Here is a 27,217-nt window from a genome sequence, read left to right on the forward strand (position 1 = left end):
CTGGTGTACCTCAGCGCAGAGTGTGCTCTTCCAATTTCCTCTATGTATCTGGTGAAAGTTAGGTTAGACTTATTAAATTTGTATTTATATGTTAATAATTTGCACTTTGTGAAATCCACCCTTGACTATGGATTTGAAAGTGCATGTCACAATAAACTGCTTGAGTTTTCAGATGCCGCAGGACTTTTCCACTGTGACAGAGACTTGAACCTTGGAGGCACATTCCACAACGGCCTTCTAACGAAAAGGATATCCTCCCAAATGTTGTTTCAGACCCCCAGTCACTGCAGTACAAATGCATACATTGAAAATGTGCAACCAGCCACGAGTCTGCATGAATCCAGGCTGCATTGGAGAACTCCACTGGAGGCCTGGATGGGGTTGTGGCTGGTGAGGCAGTTGTGGGCTCTCCCATCCATTTTTTTCACCTGCTTCTATCATTTGTGGACACACGCGCTAAACCCTGTCTGTGGTGCCTATCCCTTCCCCAAAGAATGAGACCAGAGAGCAGAGTATGGGTTCAAATTGGCCACAACTTTATTGAGCTTCAGAAGTGGGAAACTTGGCATAGGCCTTGGCAGGTCTAGCTGAGGATATGCAGGCTAATGAGGTGCAGTGGGAGGGGACTGTAGAGTGCAAACTTACACAGCATGCCCTTCCACTAACCTTGGCCCAGGAGTTTGACCTACATGCCGCCACTCTAAGGCCAGGGAGTCCCAGTTTTGCCCTTTAATGGGCCCTGCAAGTGCCGCCACATGGGAAGGGAGCATGAATGCATCCCCCCCCCACCTAATGATAGACTAAAGCAGGGGTGTCAAACTCAAATTCATCGGGGGCCGCATCAGCAGTTTGGTCACCCTCAAAGGGGCGGTTGTATCTGTAGGACTATGTGTCCACTCTTTATTATCATAAATTATTGTCACTGCATTCAATTATTACTGTTTTTTGTAATAATGTAAGTAATAACTAGCTCTGAAAGCAGAAACATAGTCAGAATAATGGCAAGTAGATATTTAAATGTACAATTATTGTACAATTTATTGAAAAATGATTTTTGGTAACTGCACTGGGTGGTGGAGGCTCCCTAGGGTTTCATGCAGGACCTTTGCAGAGCTACTAGTACCTGGAGATGCTGGGGTCCTTCTGCATGCAGGACAGATGTTCTGCCAGTGAGCCACCACCCTTCACCAAAGGGACTGGCTGAGGTTGACTCACTGGAGCTGCTCTCCTGTTTCCAGGGTTTAAGGGCCAGAAGTATAAAGCAGCATCCTATGTTTCTGAGGAGAGGGAGAGGGAGGGGAGGGGAGGGAGGAAGGAAGGAAGGAAGAAAAGAGGAGTGGGAGGGAGAGAGGAAGGAAGGAAAGAGGGGAGAGAAAGAAGAGTAGGAAATAAGGAAGGGAATAAAGAAGGAAAGAAAAAGAAAGAGGGAGAGAAGACGGAAAGGGAGAAAGAAGGAAGGAAGTAGAGGGAAAGAAAGAATAAGAATGAGGGAGAGGAAGAAAGATGGGAAGGACGGAAGGAAGGAAGGAAGGAAGAAAGAAAGAAAAGAGGGAGCAGGAGGGAGAGAGGAATGAAAGAGGTGAGAGAAAGAAGAGTAGGAAAGAAGGAATAAAGAAGGAAAGAAAAAGAAAGAGGGAGAGAAGACAGAGATAAAGAAGGAAGGAAGGAGAGGGAAAGAAAAAATAAGAACGAGAGAGAGGAAAAAAGAAAGGGAAGGGGGGGGGTCGCTGCCTTGATTCAGCGCCAGAAAAGAGCACGAAGGGACCCAGGGGCAAAAAGCATTTCCCGTGCAGCATGAGGCAGCGGGTGTCCATTTTAGGAGAAGTGCGTAAAGCCTCAGAGTTGCACGTTCATGAGGCTGAGCCGCTGCTGAGCTCACGTTCATGAGGCTGAGCCGCGGCAGGAGGAGGAGGAGGTGAGGCAAGAGGAGGAGGAGGCGGCTACCCTGGTCGGTGCCCGGCAGCGCCGTGCGGAGAGTCCCGAGCCTCTGGGACGCAGCAGTGCTCTGTAGCACCTTGAATCCTCCTCCTCCTCCACACGGCGCTGCTGGGTGCTTTGTCTGTGCGTCAGCAGCAGCAGCAGCCGTTTCCAGGCGCCGAGCCATGGCAGGAGGAGGAGGATTCAAAGTGCTACAGAGCACTGCTGCGTCGCAGAGGCTCGGGACTCTCCGTGCAGCGTTGCCGGGTGCTGACCCGGCAAGCTGCCTCCTCCTTCTCCTGCTGCTGTGCCTCGGGGCGCTCCACGCAGCGCTGCTCCGGCCGCCTTTCTATCCCCCCCAGCCCCAGCTGTTTGTCGGCGCTTTGTCGGTGCGGCGCTTCAGCAGCAAGGTGGGTCCCACTGGCTGGGGCGCTCGGCGGGCCACATGACGAGGTCTGGCGGGCCGGATTTGGCCCCCGGGCCTTGTGTTTGACACCCGTGGACTAAAGGATACCTTGCCAAGGCCTAAACCGCCACCCGAGGCCCCTAAGGGCCTCGACGCCAAGAGTCCCGCAACCAAGGAACCATCACCCATACTCTACAGTCCAAAAGCAATTGGAAAGCTTTACCTATTTCCTTCCTCCTTGCAGAGAAATACTTGAGGTCAATTTGGGAGAGTAAAAATGGCTTCAGGATTGCTCTCCTTTACTATTTCAGAGATGTGGTTTATATATGTTTGCATTGTACATTTTGAACGTTGTTTCTATATCTGAGACCTTAAAATTCTTATAACAATTGCCATCAATGTGCATGGTACTTTACAGTCTAATATTTATTTAGCTGCGATTCCTGCATTGCAGGACTTTTGTGTCCCTTCCAACTGTAGAGTTCTATGAATCATAGAATTGTAGAGTTGGAACTTGGAAGGAACCTTGAGGGTCATTTAGTCCTACCCCCTGCAGTGTAGGAACATTTTGTCCAATGTGGTGCTCAAACCGCAAACGCTGAGGTTAAGAGTCTCATGCTCTACCAACTGGGCTATGATTTATATAAGATAGTGGAGGCAGGGCAAACATGTTGTTTCAGTTGCACGTGCTTTGGCTTAGGTCTAGTAATGTACGCTGCTGCTTAGCTATTTACTCAGAAGTAAATCCCAACTTAAAAAGCAGAGACATCACCTTGCCTACAAAGGTCCGTATAGTTAAAGCTATGGTTTTCCCAGTAGTGATGTGTGGAAGTGAGAGCTGGACCATAAAGAAGGCTAATTGCCGAAGAATTGATGCTTTTGAATTATGGTGCTGGAGGAGACTCTTGAGAGTCCCATGGACTGCAAGAAGATCAAACCTATCCATTCTGAAGGAAACCATCCCTGAGTGCTCACTGGAAGGACAGATCGTGAAGCTGAGGCTCCAATACTTTGGCCACCTCATGAGAAGAGAAGAATCCTTGGAAAAGACCCTGATGTTGGGAAAGATTGAGGGCACTAGGAGAAGGGGACGACAGAGGACGAGATGGTTGGACAGTGTTCTCAAAGCTACAACATGAGTTTGACCAAACTGCGGGAGGCAGTGGAAGACAGGAGTGCCTGGCGTGCTCTGGTCCATGGGGTCACAAAGAGTCGGACACGACTAAACGACTACAACAACAAAATCCCAACTGTGCCCAATGGGAGGCTTCCTCCTTGGCGATGGGTAACTCCGGACTGCAGCCTCATCCATTTGTTTCCAGAGGGATTTTGAACCGGCACCCTCTAGTGGGGAATCGTTGTAAAACACACGCCACAGCTCTCTTCAGTTACAGGTAACTCGCATCTTAAAGCCTATGATACTTGCCCGACCACAGGTTTATGTGGCTGGCGGGAAAATAAATAAAGGGAGAGCAGGGGGGACGGGGACCTGCCCGTGGAAAGAGCTTTTTGAGCTCTCTGCCTTGCTCCCAGAGCCCTCGCGAGTCCTTCCCGGAACCTGGAAGGCTCCAAAAGCTCTTTCAAAAAGCGGTGTGTTTTCCCGTTTGTATTTCCCTGCTGTTCACGGAAAAACCTGCCCGGGCAAGAGCTTCAGGCCTCCGCTTCCCTTGCTTCCCAGAGCCCCGTCGGTGCGGCGAAGAAGCGCCGCGGCAGCAGCCGGCGAGGGCAGAGCCTGGAAGGGGCTCCGGCGCGTGGGAAACCGCGGCGGGAAAGAAGTCTCCGCCCAGGCGAGGGAGGGGAAGGCCGGCCGGCGGAGGGGCGGAGAGCAGGAAGGAAGAGCGAATCGGAGCGCGGGAGCGCGCGGAGGAAGACAGCCCCGCGCCCCGCCGCGCCCGAGAGGACGTTTCCTGGCGCGCGCCTCCGGCCCGGCTCCCTTCCTTGGGGGCAACGGGGCCGAGGGAGCGCCTTCTTTCCCCGCCAGGGCCTTCGGGAGCTGCTCGCCGGCTCGGCTGTCTTTGGCCCTCGCAGAGGCTGCAACGCGCGGCCTGGCCGGACTCCTCCTCCTCCTTCCGCGCGGCGTCGGCTCCGCGGCCTCCTGCCCCGCCAGCTGCTGCGCGCCTCGGCTCCCGCCAGTAGCAGGTCCGCGGAGGCGAGCGAGGGCCCGGGGAGGGTCGGGTCCGGGGAGGGGGGCGCCCGCCTGGGCAGGCGGAGGGCAAAGTGGCGGCGAGGGCGGGGCTGCGACCTCCTTTCCATCGTGCAGAGGGAAATCAGATAACCGCATAGCTGCCAAGTTTTCCCTTTTCTCACGAGGAAGCCTATTCAGCATAAGGGAAAATCCCTTTAAAAAAGGGATAACTTGGCAGCTATGGATAACCTGGCAGGGGCTCCCCCACTTACACAGAGAGAAAGACACACCACCCTCCTCCCCCACATACAAAGATGTACCGGTATCATCAGGATGGGCATGTTTAACGCCCCCCCCCAATCCCACGCACACTGCTATTAGCTTTTCTTAACTCCCACCCCTGCAATCCTTAGAAACATCACCCACAAATCCCGCCTCTGCCGAGCTGTGGGTGAGGTTTTCCTTGCTCCTCTGACGTTTGAGGAGGAGGAGGAGGGGGTGTGTGGCCTTGGCAGAGGTGCCATGGGCCAGATCCAGCCTGTAGCCTAGTGGTTCTTCCTCACTGGCCTATACAGATACTTTCACTCCTCTGGTTTGTTTGCAGTGGGAGGAATATCAGTGTCACACTCTTCCAGTTCAGCTTGCATGGCAGACTCATCTCCCCTCCTCCTCCCATGTGCTGTTCTGGGGGTTCTCCAACAACCCACCCACTCCCACCCACACCGTTGATTCAGTGGAAGTGGGCCAGAGTTGCATCCCTTCTCTTAGTGTGTGCATATAACGTGTTCCCTTACCATATGTTAGGAACAAGCACGTTCTTACAGTGCGGCATCAAAGGAGTAGTGGGGCATTACATTTTCTGGATGTCATTTCCATTTAATCCTGTCCTCCTTGTGCTACAGCTTGCTATGAGCATGGGCCCTAGTATTAGATGCTGTCCTGCTCCTCTGGACAGGAGTTATAAATAGTGCCCCCCCCGCTGTTTTATCTAATGTTTTGCTTTTAGACAGAGATGGACTTCCCTCCTTATCTGTCCTTAATTCGGTGGGGCATGAGCATGCAGCTCTTGCTAGACTGCCATGGCCTTAGGGAGTGTGGGGCAGGTGGTAGCAGCTGACTGTCAGTCAAGGGACTGGGACTAAAACAGCAGCATCCTACTGGGAGCAAGGGGCTTTGCCTAGGACGTTTCCTAAGGGGCGTTTCCTAAGGCAGCTTTGTGTTCTTTTTGCTTCTGCAGACTCTTTGGAACACACCAACATTCATGGATTCTGCTGGGTTGTCAGAGGCCGGTCAGGTATCTGCCGATGCCAGGACACACTTCAAAGTCTGCAGGTTCATCATGGAGGCAGGTGAGAGGGGTGCTGGGCTCTGCATTTTGGTGCAGCTGAAGAACGCTTGGGCAGTGGTGCCCCAATCCCTGTGAGAAAGGAGGGTTATTGTCAGAGTTGTTGCAGCTACTCCCGAGTAAAGACGCTCCAGTCCATGGTGTCTTCAAAGGTTTTATTGTGCATATTGTTTACAGTGCATAGATAGCGGAAAACATGACCTCCTAGTCACTCTCAGAATCCGGCAATTGCGCCCGTCTGCTTCGGGGCCAGCATAATAACCTGGGAACCCCAAAACGCTGCCCCTTAGCCCTGCATTTGGGTGCGTGCCTCAATTCGGGCGCCCTTGGGTGCTGGAAGGAGAGGTGCCCCTTCTTCCCTTCGCTGGCTAGGGCAGTGCCTGGGCTCCGACGCCTCCCTGAGCCGTCCCTCCTTCCCTTGTTGGTCAGATTGGTAAAAGGGCTTTGATGCCTCGCTGCGCCTTCCCTCCTCCATTCCACTTCCCCCTGACCCGCTGCTAGCACTGTTGCTGGGCAAAGTGCTGGTCAGGATGATGGAGGGAGGCTCCCTGTAGAGAGTCCCCCTGACAGTTATGTTGGAAGGGGAAAGGTGATTTGAGGAGACACAGGACTAAGTGTGCCAATCTTTGTGGCTTGGAGGGTAGAGGGTCCTGCCTGGTTGGGTTGGAGGCAGGCCCAGAGCTGTGAAATGGAAGAGTTGGTGGGCATCACTGTAAGTCAATGAGAAACAGGAAAACAATTCAAGCAGTATGCTCTTTTAAAATTAATTCTGTTTTCAGTTAACTGTAATAAATTGTTACGCTCAATGACTTTGTTTTTAAAAATAAATTGCATAGTGTCAGTACTTTGGCACTCACAGGAATACTGAAAGGTGGTGGAGGCAGGCTTGGGGTAAAAATATTGTCTGAATATTTTTTTCTTATATCTCCAAAAGGAAAAGGCTGGTTGCTTCATATTAGAACGGAAGCTAAAACTTCAAGAAAAAAAGCAAGAAATATTGTTTAGGAGGAAATCTGCCCTGATTGATGGAAGGGGGAGCCCATTGAGGGTGGAAGTGACATTTAGGTGCCTACAGGCAGAAAATCTGAAAGCCCCTCCCTCCCAATGGTTAACATGGGATGTAATCCACTGGGAAAAAATCTGAGTCTGCATCACTTTTCCCCTCACCACAATCGTGTTAGTTTGCCCTCTCCCTCTTCCGCACCCTGCTACCCTTTGCTTCCCCCTCTGCCCCCAGTCCTCGCCTTGCTGATTCTCTTTTCCATTGACAGGTGTGAAGCTGGGGTTGCGCTCTGTCCCCGTTGCCACAGCATGCACCATTTACCACCGGTTCTTTATGGAGGTGCCTCTGGAACCTTATGATCCCTACTTGGTAGCTATGGCTGCCCTTTACCTGGCGGGGAAGGTAGAAGAGCAGCACCTGCGGACAAGGGACATCATCAATGTTAGCCACAGGTAATGGGGACCGAGTGTGAGTGCTGGACTTAGCTGTATTAGGAGAATATATCTACATGGATGCAGAAAAAGGCTTGCAGTTAAAATTTTTCTTTTCTCTCCTCCACTCTCACCCCCAACAGCCATTCCTTAGCCACTGAGTACGCTTTGTTCTCTTTGGGCTTTTTTGGGGGGAGTCCCTTTTTAATTTACTTTTTTTGTACTTTTGCTGATTCCTTCTTGAGCAGTGGTTCCCAACTGGTGGTCCGCGGACCCCCAGGGGTCCGCGAGCTATGCCAGAGGGGTCCGCAAGACTGGGACTTCTGGCGAGGCAAGATGGCGGCGGGCACGCTGGCACAGAGCTCCTAAAGTCAGCCAACGTGCCAGCGCCGCCAAATCAGCCCCCAGAGGCGCTGAAGGGGCGCCGAATGGGCACGGAATGGCTGGTGTCTGGCTGAACGCGGCAGCCAGGAGCTTCATGTGAGGCGGCAAAAGCTTCCTCTCCTCCTCTTCTTGCAGAACCAGTGAGACTCCTGCCCAGAGTGGCACCACGTGCCTGCTGCCACTCTAGGCAGGAGTCTCGCTGATTCTGCCTCAAGAGAAGGAGAGGAGAGGAAGCTCAATGGCCACGCGCCCTCGCTGCGTCGCTCCAGGTGCCGATGCGGCGGTTGGGGCTGCTCCTCCTGCTGTTGGCCGTGCTGTGGGGCGGGGAAGCGCTCCCAGCTCAGGGGGTCCTGAGGCCACTGGCAGCGGTGCTGTCGTCCGAAACCCGTCTGCCAAGGAGCTCCACGCTCGGCAGGGCCTTCGCCCTCGCCCGCCCCAGCTCCACCCTCTCCGCTCCCTTCCCAGGCGCCGAGGCCATGGTGACTCCCTGGGTGTCGCGGGGTCTCCGAGCTCTGCTCGCTCACCCTCCACCTCCTTCCCGTCGCTCTAGCTTCTGGCTAGCGGTGCCCGGCGGCGTCCGCCTCAGCAGCAGCAGCAGCACCAGCTTGGGCGCAGCGGCACTCGCCAGTTCCCTGGTGCACACCGGAGGCTTCGTGGGAGGCTGCTGGGTGCAAGCGGTGGGTGCCTTCCTCGTGCGGGATCTGGCCAGCGGTGCAGAGCTGAGCCGGGTAGCGGACAGCGGGGCGGCGGAGGTGCAGGCCGCGGTGAGAGCCTCATCAAACCTAAATCCGGCCCTGATATGAAGGGTGGGGTTTTTTGTTCTTTGTTTTTCATAAAACCCTGCCCGTCCGGTTGCCGCGTCCGGATCCCCCCCCCAAAGGCCAGTAACTCTGTGAAACGGGGGGGCGGGCACCAGAGGGACCTTTGCACCATGGCACCGGATGGGCTTAAGACGGCCCTGGCCCCAAACAAGCAGAAAGCCACCCAAACCGCAGCCGCTGCTGCGTGGGAGCCGAACCCTTCCCCCGCGCCGGATCGGCGTCATTAAATTTTTTCCAAAAATAAATTAGGAGAGTTGAAAACATCTCGTAAAACAATTGCCAAACACTGTGGTGCAAATGTAAATGAAAATGCAACCCTTGCGTCTTACGAGGTGGCTCAGCTTGTTGCTAAATGTGGGAAAATAATGGACTCAAAGGACAGATTTAACTCATCTCATTAAGAACTGAAAATTAAAACTAACTGTATACTGATGGAGTACTCTGTTGTAACTAAAAAGACTCTTAATTTGGCTCTCACTTTTTAATTTTAGGATTAGGAATTAATGGGGGTCCTTGTCACAATAGCAGCTCAATGAGGGGTCTTCGAGAAAATTTTGTTGGGAACCCCTGTTCTTGAGCATGAATACTGGTGTTGTACCTACATAAGGAGGCATACTTGGAGAATCTTAGGATGTACGGTATGAGGGATTATACAGTTGTGCCCCTCCTCACTCATCTTGCCATTGTATCCTCCACTTTCCACAGTGGGTGGGTGTGCTTTTAAGAGCAAGGAATAACAAAACCCACCCCTCTTTTAATTTGGTTAAAGACATACACACCCCCACTTGCTTTTCTGAACTGCTTAAATCCAGCTATCCAGTTTATTCACAAGTGGCAGTGCAGACATTTGCTCCGTAAAGTAAAATTTGTAGGTCAACCCTAATGTGAAAAAGCTCACGTGGCATGAACAAAAAAGGACCCCTTGCTTCAGCCATCAGCCAGACTAAAGACAAAACTGACTTAAAAAGTGAAATAAATGCTTTATCAATTAGGCTTTCTCCTTGATGATTGAAAGCCCCCCCCCCAATTAATTAACTAACAGCTGTAGTTGATAAATCTACTAGTTATGGGGAACAAAGGCTGTAGCCCCATTCAGAATTCTAGGCAAGGGATTTGGCTTTTCCACAGAAGATTGTGAGGTCACTGTTCAGGCTTGGGAAGAACACCTCCCTCTACAAGATGTTTGCACGCAGCTGTTTTTGGGTGTTCGGAGAAAGAGAAAAATCAGTTTAATTTGTCACCTGCAAGAAGGAACCCCATAAACCCCCAGACTTTTTCCTCTTCTACCCCACAGGTACTTGCACCCACGAAGTGACCCCCTGGAACTGGACATGCATTTCTGGGAGCTGAGAGACAGCATTGTCCAGTGTGAGCTGCTCATGCTGCGGGTGCTTTCTTTCCGTGTCTCCTTCCAGCACCCCCATAAGGTCCGGGCGGCTCAGGGTGCAAACGGGAGGCAAAGGGTTACACCTTCAGGACTCTCCTCCCATCCTGGAGGGAACTGTTCCTTGCACCCCAAGCCTCTGGGTTCTGCTTCCACCTTCCAGATGGGAACAGACTGCAGAGGGTTAGGCTAGGAGGAACAGAATAGAAGTCACAATTCTGGCCCAGAGAAGGGAAGGCAGACACAATAACAGGGAGGAAAGACGGTAGCCAGCAACACTCGTTCCCCAAGTGGTGGTGGAATGAACCCAGGCAGGCTGGGAGCCAGCACTCCTGACTTTGGAGCCCTTCTCTGTGGTCGAGAGCAGGTGCAGTAGGATTGGACCCTGGGGCAGAAGGATGTAGGAATGCAAAAGCCAGTGTGGTGGCATGAATAAAGTACTGGGCTTGCGGGAGAGACCTGAGTTCAAATCCCTCACAAGTCATGAAGCTCACTGTGCAAATAACTTGCCAGCTTCATCTGTTTTTCCAGGGTTATTGTGAGAATAAAAACAACACCTATTTTGCTTTGAAGAGTTGTGTCGAGGTTTTTCCACTACCAAGTGGCCAGGTGGTCTTCAGCAGGGCGGGGAAAAGCTGTGGCTTCCACCGTTCTCAATCATTAGTTGGGCTCAGGTTGGGCCTGATGGGAGTCCAGCAACATTGAGGGCCACAGTGGTTCCCTGTCCCTGGTGTTCAGGAGTCATCCAGTTTTTTTCTAAGCCAAGGTGACCTCCATGCTGGAGAGCCACACACATGTGAGGACAAAGTGGGGGAAAGTTGTGAGATTGTGTTGTTAGCTCCAAGGGGTTGAAGCAAGGGACATGTCCTTCGAAGAGCATCTGCCGTGGACTTGCCACAAGCTCTAATCCAGGCACCCCCAAACTTCAGCCCTCCAGATGTTTTGGACTACAATTCCCATCATCCCTGACCACTGGTCCTCTTAGCTAGGGTTCATGGGAGTTGTAGGCCAAAACATCTGGAGGGCCGCAGTTTGGGGAATGCCTGCTCTAATCCCTTTTTGAAAGGAAGAGCTTTTGTGAGAGATGCTGCTCACAAGCGGAACTCCTGGGTTTTCAGCCACCGTTGACAGTTGCTGTTCTCTTTCTGCAGTACCTTCTCCACTACTTGTTGTCCCTGAAGCACTGGATGAACCGACACAGCTGGGATAGGACCCCAGTGGCCGTGGCAGCCTGGGCCTTGCTGCGGGACAGCTACCATGGGCCCCTGTGCCTGCAACACCCCCCTCAGCATATCGCTGCATCTGTCCTTTACCTGGCCCTGCAGTGTTACGGGGTGGAGGTGCCTGCTGATGCTGAAGCAGAGAGGCCTTGGTGGCAGGTAAGGGCACGGGAGTGAGAGGTGGGCAGGCTGCTGGCTGGGGGCAAGCAGTTGGGTATCCCCTTTCCGCCTGAGCTGGACCTCGACTCTTGTCTTGGAGCTGGCCCACGCGGCGTCCTCCTTCCTTCTTAATGATCTGTTTTTATGCTGAATCAGAAGTACAGGAAGTGCCACCTGTCGGCTTCTGTGCCTCTGCAATCACATGGACGCCATGCTCCACACCAGCCACTTCCCTGCCTGTTATACAGGGATGTGCTAGGCCTGGGAACCAGCACGGGGGGAGGTTGCAGGCCTGACACCCTGCTGCTCATCAGATCCCCCTTCAATCCTCGGAATGCCCTTAAGGGACAACTCAGGATTCAGAGGCCAAATGATACAGGATGCAGGTGATCCGCAGTCCTCCCAGTTTTTTATGGGAAAAAGAAAAAAGGCAGATGCAGCCACAGGACCATTGCACTGGATCAGGACTGGGGCACTAGGGAGCTGCTGCTGCTGCTGCTGCTGCTGCTTTATTTAAAAACCATTCCCCATACCTTGTGTGCTTGGTTCAAGTGTGCCCACCCCCACCAGCTGCCCTTTAAATTGTAAGCCTAAGGGCTTACAATCCCTTGTTTGTTTTAAATAAATTGACCATATATAAAAGTAAATAAATTGACCCATGGAGCAAAACATTCAAGTACCTTATGGGGCAAACAGTAGCTGTGTATCAGTTTCGATTGGGGAAATGGTGTGTGTGTGTGTGTGGAGTTAATTCTGCCTCCCATTCCACCAGGTGCAGCCTATGCATTTGTCATTTTAAAAACCCATGGGAGGTCCAAGCACAGATCTCTGCAAATTCATCTAGTTGCATCCAGAGACTGGAGGAATGGTAACCAGTGCTCCCCCCCTTAGAAATAAAGGTTCCAGTACTCACTATGAAGTTACAACACACAGAGAGAAATGGGAGGGGGAGAGAGAGAGATATGGAGGCTTTCTCCAATATCTCCTGCAGCCAGGTGGCAAGAGCTGCCGAGCTGCCACCAGGATGCTGGCTATAGAAATCTGCCATCTTGAGCCTGCAGAAGCATTGTGGGGAGTGAAGGGAGAGGAAGGGTTATTATGGGATTATTTCTGCTGGGAATGGTGGTATTATTGAAGGGGGAAAAAGGGGGAAAAACATTAAAAGTGGTTCTGTTATTAGACCAGTGCAATGTAGTGTGTGTGTGTGTGTGAGTGAGTGTGAGAAAGAAGTTCAGGTACGGTGTACTGGCAGAAAAAAGCACCGTCCCAACTCCTCCCTAGAACATCTTGCAGAGTCTAGTGTGTAGAAGCCACAAATCCTGTATCTCGGTTTTCCTTGTGGGTGTGGGCAGCATTAGCTGTTGCAAATCGTCACTCTTAACAGGGGACAGGACCTGCTGTTTGCTCTGCTTAGAATGAGGATTTGCCGTAGCACTGGTTGGTACTCTCAACCTCCCTTTTCAAAGACATGGTTTGCCACCTCTCAGACTTTTGGAGGAACTCCTCAAGAGCCTCTGAGATAGGAGATGTTGGATCAAGATCTGGTGTTTTAGCTTGAGTGATGTCATTAAGTCGCTTCTCTCGGAGGTAGAACTCCTATCCAGGTATGGGAGTTTCTGTGAACTCAAAGGGATAGGCAACAGAGGCAGCAGGGTCCAGCGTGGTTGACAATTAAGGCTGGAGACAGAAAATAGCTTAAAAATAAATAAGCAACTGAAGGTGACTTGAGAGAAGCTTCACTTCCATAGTGTATATGCATATTGCTTTTGTCTTCCTGTTCCCTCTAGTGAAACAGGTATCCAAAGCCTGTTGCAGAGAGGAAAATAGGCAGAGTAAACGTACCATAAGCAGCAACCTACCTTTCCAATCACTGTAAACTGGAAAACAACCACCACATCTGTCTTCACCTTAGTGACTTCCCTTCTCTGCAGAACCTTTGCCTTCCTACCAGTTCCTTATGAGGAACAGTTGAAGGAGCTGGGTATGTTTAGCCCGAAAAAGAGGAGACTGAGAGGGGATGTAATAGCTATCTTCAAATATCTCAAGGGCTGTTGCGTGAAAGAGGGAACACGCTTGTTTTCTCCTGCTCTAGAGGGTAGGAAAATGGATTTGAGTTACAAGAGAGGAGATTCCGACTAAGCATCAGGAAGAGCTTTCTGACAGCAAGAGCTGTTTGACAGTGGAGTGGTCTCACTCATTCATTGGAGGTTTTTAAGCAGAGGTTGGATGGCCATCTGTCATGGATGCTTTATTTATTTATCTACCATTCTATCCTGGTTTTCTCTCCTTCTAGGTGTGCAGCGAAGATCTCTCCAAGAATGTCATTGACCAGATTGTCTTGGGCTTGATCCAGATCTATACTCTGGATACAGAAATTTCTTAAGTACATGGGACCATAAGGAGAAAGCTTCATGTTCCAGTGTCCCAAGTTGACTGGTCACTTTAAGTGGGGTTGAGGTGATAGTGTTGCCCCCTCAAAACACACCAAATTTGTATTCTGTTTGTTTTGAGCGACCCAGTAGAACAGAACGGGCTGGATTGGTGTTTGTGCCTGGATAGATTGTGTTCTGTGGTGTCCCTGAAGCCTTCCATCCTCTACTCCCAACTTGGTGCCAGCTCAGAGTCCATGGGGAAAGAAGAACATGGGGAAGGAACCTGTTGTCTCCCTACTACAGGTGAAACATGTTGCCAGGATATTTCCCCCACCTGTTTCTGGAATGGTTCCCCAAAGCTTCAACGTTCCAGTCATAGATCTTGGATTGAAGTACTGTGACTCCATGACATCTGACAAAGACTCCACTGCTGTGAATGTCTTAGTTCCAGAGTAAGAAAAATTCACTGATGAACTATGGCTGCCAATGAAGAGAGAAAAATGGCACCACTCATTTCAAGCCTCATCATACCCCTTGCAGTTCTTTCCTCCCAGTGTTAGAAACTCAGACATATAAACTAGGAGCCAATTGGCACCTTGAATCCAGGTTGCGGTTGCCCCAACAGAATGCCTCTTCACCAGGGGGTTGGACTAGATGACCCAAGTTCCATCTGACAAGTTGAAATGTTGGCACTGATTGAACAATCAGAAGAGCAAGTCCTTGAGTTCCTTTGCTCTTTCAAAACTCTCGAACTCGAGTTTCGTCCAGTTACACGGCAGTATCTTCAGGACATGCCAAAGTCTGTATGCTGATAGCACAAAATAATTAACATGAGATTTATTGCTATGGAATGCGATGGCTCTTAAAAAGGATTAGGCAAATTCATAAAGCCTTGGTCTGTCGCTGCTATTAGCCTTGGCAGCTACTGGATGCCTTACAAGGAGCAATTCATAATTTTTTTTATTAATAATAAATAATGTGTCCACAGACAGTATACCTTTTGAGTGCCGTTTCATTCTTATGCCTCTGCCTGTCCCACTTGGGGTGGGGGTCAATTCTCCGTAATGCTTCATAATGGTCAGATAACAATTGTTAGCCGGTCCTAGTGTGGCAGAGGAAGCTAAGGGAGGCTGCCTGCCTTGGGCAACTAGACCAGTGTGGGCCCAACCTTCAAGGACATGCTGGAAGTCAGGTTGAAATGATGAGCCACTGCTGTTTCCATGTCACCCCCCCCATTTGTGGTTGGGGTGGTTTAGTCCCCATCCTGCTGTGAATGAGCAGGCAACAGTACCGCAGAGGCAAATGCTAGTAGAGCCGTTTCTAGGGCATAGCTCTTGCGCCACGGCCCCCTGCTGCCTGTGCTACTGATGGCTGCCAGATCACTACTTGCTAACTAGATCTATTCCAGATTGACCTCTCATTGCAGTACATTTGCAGCCCAGCTCCTGCATGTCTGCCACTTTAGCGACACACAGCCGGAACTTCTGGGAATAACTCTTCAGTCTTCAGTGGCCCACGGAAGCAAGAATGGCATTTCTTCAGCTCTAGGCATAGCTGCCAAGTCTCCCGTTTTCCCCAGGAAATCCCCGTTTTTCCAGCTGTTCCTAGCTGAAAAAACAGATTTTTTTGTTTTCCCCCGGTTTATTCTGGCGCGGTGGCCATTTAGGAACTGGGCAGAGCATGCTCAGAAGCGACTTTTGATGCTGCTCTGCCCAGTTCCAAAATGGCTGCAGTGCGACTTCTGGCGCGGCGGCCATTTTGGAACTGGACAAAGCAGCATCAAAAGTCACTTCTGAGCATGCTCTGCCCAGTTCCAAAATTGCAGCAGCGCTACTTCCGGTCTGCTATTTCCGGCCCGGTCCCTTATTTCTCTGACAGCAACTTGGCAGGTATGGCTCTAGGGTGAATGCCATTTATACTTTGATCTGTATTTTAGAATTTCTGTTTTGTTGGAAGCCGCCCAGAGTGGCTGGGGGAACCCGGCCAGATGGGCGGGGTATAAATAATAAATTATTATTATTATATTATTATAGAAGTCAGAATGGAAAACCAGTTGCAGTTTTCAAACAAGTGAACATAAGGACTGGGGATGTGTGTGCTTCTAGTCCCCCCCCCCACCCATGGTGTGTCTTCCAAACCTGGCAATACCCTTAGCCAGCACACTCTTAAGAGACAATCTGCAGAGAGTATCGTCAGGCATAAAGTGGAGAGGATGCTGGAAGTGGAGTTAGAACAAGTTGGAGTAGCCGCAAAGTGTTTCAGAGCAATGTGCTCCAGCTCTTGGTTCTAGCAAGCCAGCCATCCCCTCTCCCCACCATTGTCGGTCCGCATCCTGTGTCCCACACTGCATGCTCAGTTTTCATTGTTTTGGGACCCCCTTCCGCTTTTAGGGTTTTCTACAGTTTTTGGGAACAGTGGATGGAGCTTGCTATTAGTTCTACTCCTTAGGATGGAGGAGACTGGGAAAAAGGGTTTACAAAACTTAAGCAAACTCCCAGTGTGGTCCACTTAACACTGATGATGGTAGCAGCCAAAGAAAGGAAATAAACTCTACATACTATTTATTACAGCCCAGTGCATTTTGAGAAAAAGTCCTTTATCAAAGGCACTGTAAATGTACAAATAACAAGGATAATTGGTACAAAATGCAATAGATTATCATAAATGCATGTTGAAATTTATCTAATACCCAAGTTTGGTGGTTTATATATTACTTGTTCATTTACAATGCTTCTTGATAGATTTCCCCCCCCAAAAAACACATTGGGCTTACAAACAATATTTTGTAGCACTTTCTCCCCCATTTTTGCTTGGAAATGTTGCTATCCTGGGACTATGGCTGCTTTTCTGCTTTTGCTTTGGGTAGCAGCCTGGTCTTGTTTTAATAATCAAGTCATGAAAGCAATTTAGCAATCCTGGGGGCTTTTTTAGCCTGATGGCTTTGTGATTTTTGGATGGCCCCTTCCATTTGAACAAATGTACAAGCGCTTTCTTTCTTTTTTTACTTATTTATTATTATTATTATTTATTATTTTTTAAAAAACCTTTCACCCTCTCCCCCTTTTTACTATGATTTAGGAAAAAAATATCCCCAATGAAACGGAATCCCCCCTCCCTTAGAAGGAATGCCCTAACCCTCCCGCACTTGTGAAATAGCAGAACTCACTGATAAACACCTGGCAAATTTGTACAGCAGCAAAGTGATCTCTTTTTTGTTCGAATGGGGTGTGTGTGTGCATATATAAGCTTTCCTTTGGTGGCCCATTCCGTTTACTTGAAAATTAAACACTTAAGATTTCCATTTTTATTTTTTTTCCTTTAAACACTCAGATGAGGAAAAAGAAACTTTTTTTTTGTTTTCATTGTTTTTCTTGGAAAGAAAAGATGACGACAAAAAGATTTACAGATGGGTTTGGCATTTGCCCTTCCGAGGAAGGGATGGCTTTTCTGACAGTGCTGCAGCTGGTATTTTCAAGCAGGTTTGCCCTGGGAAAATGCAGAGTATGTTCCACAGTTTCTAAATATTACAGACTTTTAGTTACGTGTTTTTTTATATGCGGAGAAAGCTGGGGCTGCAAGGGGTCGAGGGCAACTCATCTTTGCAGCAAAAGACAAAACAGTCTGGTTAGGGACAGCACCCATGAATCCTGACTTCTTCCCCATCTCCCCTTAGCTGCTGTAGGTACAGCTCCTTTGTCTCCATGTGTGACAGAACTATAAATGGTTCTTTGGTGGCCTCTGTAAAGCCCCATATTGCGGAACTGTATCAGTGCAGACGACGGCACCAGATACTTGTAAGGAACCCTCAGCATCAGCAAAAGGGTGCAGACCCCTCATTTAATTCCGTGGTTGCACTCTGCCCAGATCCGTGCTTGCTGCCATGGAGAGCCAGTGGCAGTTTAGAGCTTTTTGCAGGTTCTTTCTGGCAGGAATGTTGTATAACTGAGGTTAAGATAAGCTTGGTTTGGTTTGGAAGAAGATGAACGCAAGCTTAACTTGGTGGAAGCCAGTATTCTCTCTGGGCAATAAAGGCGTTTTTCTAACCCAGGCATCCCCAAACTTCGGCCCTCCAGATTTTTGGCCTACAATTCCCATCATCCCTGACCACTGGTCCTGTTAGCTAGGGATCATGGGAGTTGTAGGCCAAAACATCTGGAGGGCCGCAGTTTGGGGATGCCTGTTCTAACCTTATGACACCATGTGCTGCTGTGCCGTGAACCTCAACTTTTCTTTCTCTGCCCTCACCTGCCAGACCAAAGGTTCTTTAAATGAGAGAGCTGTGAGTGAGAGCCAGTGCAGTGCATCCAAACAATAGCGTGTCAGATTTAAACAAGGGAAATCACACCCAGCCATGGAAGTTATTTGGTGGCCTCTGATACAACGGGAGATTCTTGATCTCAGGGTCATGGGTTTGAGCCCCACGTTGGGCAAAAGATTCCTTCAATGCTGCAATGTTGGACTAGGTGGTCCCTTCCAACCCTAGGATTCTATGAACTCATTCCTATAACTCTCTCTGTCCTGACAGGATTGTTGCAGGAATAACATAGAATAATGCGCTTTAAAGGTAAAAGGACCCCTGACCATTAGGTCCAGTCATGGACGAGTCTGGGGTTGCAGCGCTCATCTTGCTTTACTGGCCGAGGGAGCCGGCGTACAGCTTCCGGGTCATGTGGCCAGCATGACTAAGCAGCTTCTGGCAAACCAGAGCACCGCACGGAAACGCTGTTTACCTTCCTGCCAGAGCGGTACCTATTTATCTACTTGCACTGCATGCTTTTGAACTTCTAGGTCGGCAGGAGCTGGGACCGAGCAGCGGGAGCTCACCCCTTCACGGGGATTCGAAACGCCGACCTTCCGATCGGCAAGCCCTAGGCTCTGTGGTTTAACCCACAGCGCCACCCGCGTCCTGAACTGAGAGGAAGAGTGGGATATAAACAAGCAAATAAAACATTGCCTCCCCACCACCTCACAGCACTTGTCTGTGCATAGGATCAAGGTAGCATGTGAGTCAGCAATGCACACTGTTCTGCAGCAGGAATCTCTGCCACCTTCAAACGGTTGCCTTGTGATTTTGGCGTACGAGGCAGAAATGTGTAGAAATGGTACGCATTCTTTACCACTAACTAATATGATGCACAGCCCACCAGGCCATTCACCTCAATGGGCTGAACAGTAATGTATGGGAGCTGCACGAAAAGGCAGCAGTACTTTCTTTGTGCAGCAGACCAGCTTCCCAGCGGATTGCGCCCCAAGGACCTGTCTCCCACCTTGTCACTCCTAAGGGCATCCCAGTCCTCGCTGCCATGGTGCCTTTGGGATCTTCTCTGATTGTGGGGATTGCAGAGGCTGAATTTTGTGGGTTCGTGGCTCCCATGGTACGCAACTGTGTGAAGGAAAAAAATAGTGAAGTAGAATGGGAAATGCATGAAGTCTCCTTAAGGAAAAGTGGAATCCTCTTAATAATCTTGTTTCTCCCAGCCCAGCATTTGCAGGTACTGTCATCGGGTCTGGAGATATGCAGTCCTTGAAACCAGTGTAAAAGGAACTGTCTGAAAGCATGATAACATGACTAAACTCTGGAATAAAACTGAATATATAAATCAACATTATTAAGTAAAAATGAGTGGAAGCCAGAACTGCTTGATGAGTAGTCATTAACTGCTGGCCACTAAGCCTGCATGCTTTCAAATGTCTTTCCACAACCCTGAGGGCTAGAAACCTATTCCTTCATTTTGGCCACAAATATAAGGTTATCAGAAATACAACTTCTTTGCCAGTCTGATCAATGCTTTGAATGAGTAATTTTAAATATCAAGAAAGTTGCTTTCTTTCTTAGTAGATTTTTTTTTAAAAAAAGTAGTTCAATCTTTATCTTTCCCCCCCTTTTTCTAAACAGTCTCTTTTGCTCAGATATTTATCGGAAGCTGATCAAAACCACCAGCTTTAGGAAGCATTTGGATTATGAGTACTTCCAGGGAGGGGGCTTGGTGGGCAGAACACCATTTCAGGGAGGCCTGCTTTGGGTCAGTTTCTGGATAACTGCCTGAAAAGACCCAAATTTGTGCCAGTGCAACGGGGCCCTTAATTTCCGCCACTCTGAATGTGTGCAAGACCCATCCCACCAGGGCTTCAGTTACTGTACTCAGCAACTGCCCCACAGTCAATTCCTACTCCCAAGAGGAAATAATCAGTGTTCTTTCCCTGGCAAACCCTGATATAAAATACAAGCTACAGCAAGCAATGATCTTTTTTTAAAAAAACAAAACAAAACAAAAAACAAATTTGCCCCAGGCTGAAATTCCATTGGGGGAGAGGGGAAAGGAGAAAAGAGGGTTTGATAACAGGCATGCGTTATGGTCAGAAGGTCCGTTAATACATCTGTTGGTTGGTATCATATATATATATTTAGGATAATAGATGTCTAGATTATTCCTCTTTTTTCCTTTTTCCTTTTTTTTGTTCTTTTTCCGGTGCAAATATAGTTCCTTTTCAAAACTTTTTTTTGGGGGGGGGAGGGGAAACCTGAAAAGAGGTCCCAGAAATAAATCAAAGCAACCCCCAAACGGGGGGATTATCGTGGGTTTGGTGAGTGTGTTTTGTGTCCAAAGAGAAACGAAGAACAGACTAGAGAAATGGGTGGTTTGTTTTTTTTCCTGTACACCCTCTGGGACTCAGCCCCAAACCCCTCATGGGTGACTCTGAAGAAAACTTTTCTCCTCCTTCACAGTTTGTCTATCGCTTTTCATTGCATCAATTCAGTTCCTCGTCTTCATTTGCCTGAGCCAACCAGTGGCAGAAACATTGTCCCATTTCCACCCCGTTAAGAGAAGAAACCTCCAGTGTCAAGAGGAGAAACGTCATCTCCTGCCCGCTTTCTTTACCGACTCACTCAGCTAGTCCTTATCTCCCAGGGGGAACTGAATACCCCTGCTGTGCACAAAGTCATTTTGACTGGTTGCATGGTGGGGTTGTGTTAGAGGGAAGTTTCCATGCTGTGGAGCGGGCTAACAGGGCTGGACGAGGAGGTAGGTGTCTTGCTGGCATCCGTGCTTAGGTAGATGCCGCTGTCAATGGCGTTGTTGTTCTTGTTGGGGGATGGTGGGGGACTGGCCCGGAAGCGCCGTCTCGGGGGACCCTCGCTCTCCTCCACGTCTGTATCATCAATGAGGGGGATGTTGTGGATGTAGTCGTTGATCAAGAACTCGGGCGTTGTCATGAAGTTATGGATGGAGGGCTTCGTATCTGGCTTCTCCAGCCCTTCGTAGAGGGAACTACGGAACGCTTTCACTACGCGGATCTGCAGGGAAGGCCAAAAGGAAAGAGGAGAGAGAGAGAATGAGAGCTTGACTCTTGATAGCTGGAACTGACGCCAGGCCACATTTGTGGGACTTGCTAATTTTGTCCTTTGCCAAGCTGGCTTGGTCAAGGAGGAGGCTGAGGAGAAGGGATAGGACCTAGCAGTCCTAACACTTAACTTTCCTCCTCATTCCAGCCCATTTCAGTGCAGGCCAAGCATTATCAGCGGTTCTCCATAAATATCTCAGGGGGATTTGTTTTCAGCCCTGCTAGCCAATTGAGGGCACTTCTATGCTACAAAACAGCATATATCACCTTTATACCAGTTTAACTGTCATGGCTTCCCTCAGCAAATTGTAGCATAAGAATTCTGTATGTCCCTAATTCCAATTAAAGAGTTACCATTTCATGGGAATGACTGTTAAGCCAGGATAAGTCTGTGATGTTGCATATTTTAAGGTGATGGTATCTTGGATGCCAGCCATACAAATTTTGTGTGCTGCATAAGCTCTGCTCTGACCCACCTTTCATAGGTTATAAGCAGAAGCAAAAAGGCCAAAGACAGGCTTGTGCAGCTTTATACTGCAATGTCAGGTTCCTGATATCACCTCCCACCACCCTACTTCATTTTCTTTGGCTTCTAAGTCCCAAGGCCCTACTCAAAGCTGGTGGAAAGAGTGGCCGGCCATGCAGACAACCAATCCCTCTGCATTCTTAGCTATAGTCCAGTTTTCGTGTGTTTTGTTGTTCTTTATTTTCCATTTCCTCGCCATGCCTGGGATATAATTTATGATTCCTGGTGGACATGGATGGAACAGGTGACTGGGGAGAAAGGTGAGGGGGACTAAAGGAGCCCTCATCTGCAGTGAAGAACTAAACAAAACTAAAAGGGATGAGAAGAACAATCAATAAAAAAATGGCAAGTGCGGATGGTTAGAACAGCTATGGGGGAGGGTGTTATGTGGCCACCATTTTTCTATTGGGTGAAACAATCTAGTGGCTTTGTAAGGGACAGACAGTGGAGGGTGGAAATGAATTTAATCTAAAGAAAGTGAGAGAATGGAAAAGAGGTTTTGTGTGTGTGTGTGTGTGTGTGTGTGTGTGTGTGTGTGTGTGTAATATCCTCCACTCTTAAGGAAAAATCCTGAACTTTTTGTTTTGGGGTACAACATTTCATACCTGCTCTGTTTCTTTGCTGCTTGTTTCCCCCCATCTTCTTGCCCCTCAATTTGGCAATTGACACAGGTGTTTAAAATTCAGTTGGGCTCCCCTTAATTTCCTCAGAGTTGAGAACATAGCAGCTAATTTACCAAAGGTGACAGGGGAGGAGCATTTGATTTCCCAGCTTCAGAAAAAGCTTAAAATATTCTCAGCCTGTCTGGTTTCATGAATGGAACGAACCTGCTGCCTCTTTCAAGGAAGGGCTGGGGGGGGGGGAAATGGCCCAAAAATAAACAAGCAATGTGCTTACTGCCATGTCCATTTTAATCAGCCCTGCAGTGCTTTGTGGGTAAAAATCCTATGCCATTCTGCTCCTAGCTCAAAATCTCTGGTGCGTTTTGGTGTGGGAGAAAGGGGTGCATGTTTTTCCCCCCCATGAGAGAGGAGTGGCTCATCTTGATTAGCGCTTAGGAAGCTAGTGGTGGACAAGAGATGCATAATGTGGACTAGTCTGCATGCTCAGTGAGCAAAAGAAGTAAGACTGAACCACAACATTCTAGGCAAGCACATGCAGTTGGGTGCCTTCATGCCACATCATGCTTTAGGGGCGCAGACTCCTGTTCCTGTACCCAGGAGATGGGGTGGGAAGGATCAAGCTGAGGAGAAGGCCTAAAAGAGAAAGACAAAAAGCAACAAAGCAAAACCCAGAACCCCAGCACAATTCAGAAGCATGCAGGAAAGGCAGAAATACTGGGTCATATACTGAAAGGTAGCTGAGCAAAAAAGAATGGAGCTTAGAGAGAATATGGCATTTGAAGATCTGAGGCTCCTAAATGCTCTTTCCTGCATTGGGAAGGGTGTGTGCCTATTATGTGAGAAGAGGTTCTACAGTCAGCAATGAAAAATATGGTTCTGCTGCTGTTCATGATAAAGCAAGGAGTCCTACAACCGACTTTCAGCTTTGCGCAGAAAGTGAAAAACAAAACTAGAACCCAACATTTTAATGTGGCTGCTCGGAGTAAACTTTTAGTGAACACACACAATTTTTTGCTGGGTGGTAAGATACTAGATGGTGCATATAACCATTTGGTAAGCCCGTTGTTTCTATTGTTCTGCCAGGTTGTGAGGAAAATCTTCATACTTATCAGAAACCCAGGAAATAAAGGGAGAGGTAAAATTTGTGTTAGCACATGATAAAACCATGCTGGCTTAACAAGTGGTTACATGTACACTAGTAAATTACCAGTTAGTACAGGGGTAGGCAACCTAAGGCCCGGATGTGGCCCAATCGCTTTCTCAATCCGGCCCGTGGATGGTTCAGGAATCAGCGTGTTTTTACATGAGTAGAATGTGTCCTTTTATTTAAAATGCATCTCTGGGTTATTTGTGGGGCATAGGAATTCGTTCACCTCCCACCCACCCCAATATAGTCCGGCCCACCACATGGTCCGGCTGAAAAAGGTTGCTGACCCTTGAGTTAGTAAATGGTCAGCTACATGAAGGGCAAGGGGGCAAGTTCCTATGCAATCGTGTAGTCATGAATGTAGCAGGTGCTACATTCTACTTAGGCCTTTCTGGGACTGGGAGTGGAAAGATTTGTCTTGGCATCATATAAGAAATCTAAAAGACTGGGGATATATCCAGTTTACTCTGTTCCATGTTGGCAATGTCATTACTTTGCTTTTCAAACCTGGCCTCTGATTAGCCGAAGAAGGTAATTATATCACCTTGTGCTATGTCATGTTTCAGTCCCAGGTATCTTGATTGCTGCATTACGTGTTTAACTTGACATTATCTGTTGAGCCTTCCCCCTGCTCAGGGTAACACTGTGCCTCTGCCATGAGGTAAAGTGAGGTTGTTATCTCAGGCAGATTTTGTGAACCATGAAGGGCAGCAGAGTTGGAGACCAATCCAGCCCATGAAGCTCAATCCACCAGGATGTTCTCATGCACAAGTCCCACTGAAATGAACAACTGCTTCATAATGACACAACGGTTCATTTCATAAGGGTGTACATATGAGACATTTTCAAAGTTAGTTAGCAGGAGGGAGGCCATGTTGTTTTCCCATCTCAATATGTCTCTGGTCAGCCTTGTCTACCTTAAACAGTGCTCTCCTTTTGGGTTTCCTGGCTCTTTCTTGCTCCCTGAACTGTTGGCAGTTGACTATCTTGGACCAGTGACCTCTCGACACATCACCATCTACAGGGCAAGTTTTAAACTGGTGATTGTTAGGGTTCCCCCTGTCAAAGGGGTAGATTGCCAAGCATCATATTGGAAAGACCAAAATCACTCTCAGAGCTACATTTCTCAGAGTTCCTTAGGCAGTATCCCACAAGAGGCAAAAAGCTTTTGGGGGCTGGGAGGGGGAGTTTTTTTTTTAAAAAAATAAAGACCCAGAGGGCAAAGGGTAAAAAGCAAAAACAAAACAACCCTACATGCAGCATTGCAGCATGTTTTCATGTGCAGTTTGTCTCTAAAATCTGAAGGTGGAGCAGGGGTGCATGAGCTTTTCTCTGTCTGGTTCAAATTGTCATAAATGGGTATTGTAACCATACTGTATGTAGCTCACAGGAGAGTTGAGAGGATGAATTAAATGAGACCTACGTAATTTGTAATTCACCAAGCCAGCCCACGAGCTTCCTGCCTGTTGGTGTCAAGTATCTACCAACTGGTGGTATCTACACAGTTGGTGGGCTACATTCAATTTGCAGGGCCAAAAGCTGTGTAGAGCTTTTTCCCTCTTAAGAAGGGATGGAAACCACAGGATTATTACTGGGGCAGGAAGGGAATCAACTAAAACCATTTGAGATTTGAAATGGGGATATTGGCCGGGGTTGGAAACCACAGGATTATTACTGGGGCAGGAAGGGAATCAACTAAAACCATTTGAGATTTGAAATGGGGATATTGGCCGGGTTTTTTTTTTGTTTAAAGGAAGCTGGTGATGCCATCAGACTACATTCCTAAGCAAGCCATTGACCCACTTGGAGAGCTGCCCTCTTAGGAAAAGCTGTGCTGTGCTGTGCAGTGCAGATGGGAAAGCAAGGTGGTGGATGGTTTGCAGCTGCTGGTACATAAAGCAACCCCCCCCCCCACTGGGAGAGTGCAGGTTTTGGATGGAGGAAGTGGAGATGAGGAAGGAGGGGTTCCTTTCATGCTGCAAGAAAACCAGGGCAGAAAACCCCAAACGGTGACTTCAGAGAAGCAAAACAGCTCAGACAGACAGACAGACAGACAGTGAAAGATGCCTCCAATCACAGCCTCAGGACACGAAGTGAAGAAAGACCCATGCATTGCTGCAACAGTACGGTAAACTTTCGAGTATTGAGGCCCATCCTTGCTGTTTTGGGGAGGAGACAAGGGAAGGGAGGATTATGAATTCATGCTGTGCCACTGGTGCTTCCATCCATGCCCCACAGCCTTCCCTCTTGCCGCCCCTGCCCCAAAGCAGATGGTAAGACACAGAAAAGAAAGATGAGCCAGCAGGTTGAGGGAAAGCAGCAGGTGAGGGCGGTGGGGACAGGACCCTTTTGGAACATAAGGGCTCAAGACACTGGGTATATAGTTGAAATACATATGATTCAGTATTGGCTCTGCTCTAGCAGTTCAGGAAAGGTTACAAAACCCAGTGCTAACCCGCCCCTGCCCCCCAACTCCCCCAACTTGTCTGAATTCCAGCCATAAACTGATCAAATAGCAGTTCTGCTTCTGGGAAACTGCAGTTCTCTCACGGGACCTATGCTTCTGTAATGGAGAATTCTCACCACCCTTAGCAAACTGCAATTCCCAGGTTTCCCAAGGGGAAACTGACCTAGGCCTGGCCCATTAACAAGCGGAAGTTTCAAGTGTTCCAGATTTTATAGAATTTACTTGGTACTCTAGAACTCAGATGAAACCACCGATTCCTGAAATTGGCTGCCATCTCTTCATCTCAGCACGTCTTCGTCAGCAGAGCCTGCCTCAAGGTTCCGTATTGTGGTCGTGTTAGAACAGGGGAGGAGAACCTGGTACTCTCCAAATGTTGTTGAGCTCCAGCTTACCTCAGTCCCAACCCAGCATACCCAGTGGTCAAGGATGATGGGAATTGCAACATTTGGAGGGCTACAGGTTTCCCCAGCCTGTGTGACAGAACCACTGGCTTTTATAAGATGAAATTTAGATGCCAGATCTAAACTCCAGCCCTCTTGTGTCTTAGCGAACTCATTCAGCCAGGGGACTTTGGTCCTTCAAATTTCAGCAGCAGCCTATGCAAGGCAAAAAATTGGCACCTCTTGCCTTCCGTTCTGCTCAATTCACTACTTCATAGTTGTGGTGCCCTGTGCTGCCCCCTAGGTTGAGTGCCTGGTGCAGTGGAAATGGTTGTGCTGCCCTAAACCCGCCTCTGATTGAGCTATTGTAGGCATCCCTTGCAAGAGAGCCTTCATATATTAATGGGGGCTGGACAAGTAGAAGCTCCTCCCCTCCCCTGCCCTCCAAGAATGAATGACACCACTCACTTACATGGGTGAAAGTCAAGGCATGATATTCAGGAATACCACATGGATTGGTGAATCCAGTGGGTTTTCTTCCTCTCAACACTGTTCTGGATTTTAGCATTTACTTTGTTCTAACTTCTGATTGGGGATTTTCCAACTAGATCAACCAGATTTCCGATCTGCTTTCTTCTTCATTAAAACTGATGTTGCTGGATTAGCAGGCATGTCTCTCTTTGTTGATCCTAAAGAAGCAGCCACTATAGAAAATCTGGACCTTACATAGTTGAGGGCCATGCTAAAATAGCTGAGGGTCTTTCTATCTTTTTCATTCTTTCTTCGTTTGGCTAGGTGGCAAGGGTTCCTGGGAAGGCAGGCTGAATCCTATACCTGCATGTGATGACCCAAGTCCCCATGAGAAAGCAGAAAGCAGCAGTGATGAGATGAAGGTGGCAGGTGAAGAGAAAACGAGGAAAGGGAGTTAGGGGAGGGAGGAGGGAACACTTTGGCTGGTTTATTGTTTGGGGTTATTGTTTTTTGTGTCTCTTTTTTCTTTTTCTTTACAAAAACACTACAGGAAATCCCCGGCTGATACTGAGGTGGTTCCATCCATGATATCTCGGCAGCTGCAAAGGGGAGAGAATAGGAAGGGAAAGGTGCAAGGGAGAAGGGGAGAGGGCAGGGGGGGGGTCATGTCAGGCTCTAGTGAAAAGGGGTTC

At 48.8% G+C, this 27,217-nt stretch overlaps 2 protein-coding genes across 3 annotated transcripts in view; one reads left to right on the forward strand and one right to left on the reverse strand.

Moving 5' to 3' along the window:
* Positions 1 to 4,162: 4,162 nt before the first annotated feature.
* On the forward strand, positions 4,163 to 14,579 carry CCNQ (cyclin Q). Its single transcript, XM_035097349.2, has 6 exons — positions 4,163 to 4,462; positions 5,686 to 5,797; positions 7,065 to 7,248; positions 9,727 to 9,859; positions 10,968 to 11,195; positions 13,489 to 14,579. Exons 2-6 carry the CDS (start codon positions 5,710 to 5,712, stop codon positions 13,576 to 13,578), a joined length of 723 nt encoding a protein of 240 aa, XP_034953240.1. The 5' UTR covers positions 4,163 to 4,462; positions 5,686 to 5,709; the 3' UTR covers positions 13,579 to 14,579.
* Positions 14,580 to 16,674: 2,095 nt separating this feature from the next.
* The window catches only part of ATP2B3 (ATPase plasma membrane Ca2+ transporting 3), an 81,585-nt gene continuing 71,042 nt past the window's right edge, over positions 16,675 to 27,217 (reverse strand). Inside the window, exon 21 of one of the 2 annotated variants that reach the window (XM_035097074.2) lies at positions 16,675 to 20,864. In XM_035097074.2, the coding sequence (XP_034952965.1) occupies positions 20,541 to 20,864 (324 nt within the window). In that variant the 3' untranslated portion in view covers positions 16,675 to 20,540. The remainder of the gene's footprint in view (positions 20,865 to 27,217) is intronic. The other variant, XM_035097072.2, reaches the window with a different exon arrangement.

The sequence above is a fragment of the Zootoca vivipara genome, chromosome 16, assembly GCF_963506605.1.
Source record: "Zootoca vivipara chromosome 16, rZooViv1.1, whole genome shotgun sequence".
Taxonomy (NCBI): Eukaryota; Metazoa; Chordata; class Lepidosauria; order Squamata; family Lacertidae; genus Zootoca; species Zootoca vivipara.

Coding starts and splice junctions, on each gene's coding strand:
- CCNQ (XM_035097349.2), top strand. CDS start 5,710: ATGGATTCTGCTGGGTTGTCAGAGGCCGGTCAGGTATCTGCCGATGCC. Junction 5,798..7,064: donor CAGGTTCATCATGGAGGCAG/GTGAGAGGGGTG, acceptor TTCCATTGACAG/GTGTGAAGCTGGGGTTGCGC. Junction 9,860..10,967: donor CCTTCCAGCACCCCCATAAG/GTCCGGGCGGCT, acceptor CTCTTTCTGCAG/TACCTTCTCCACTACTTGTT.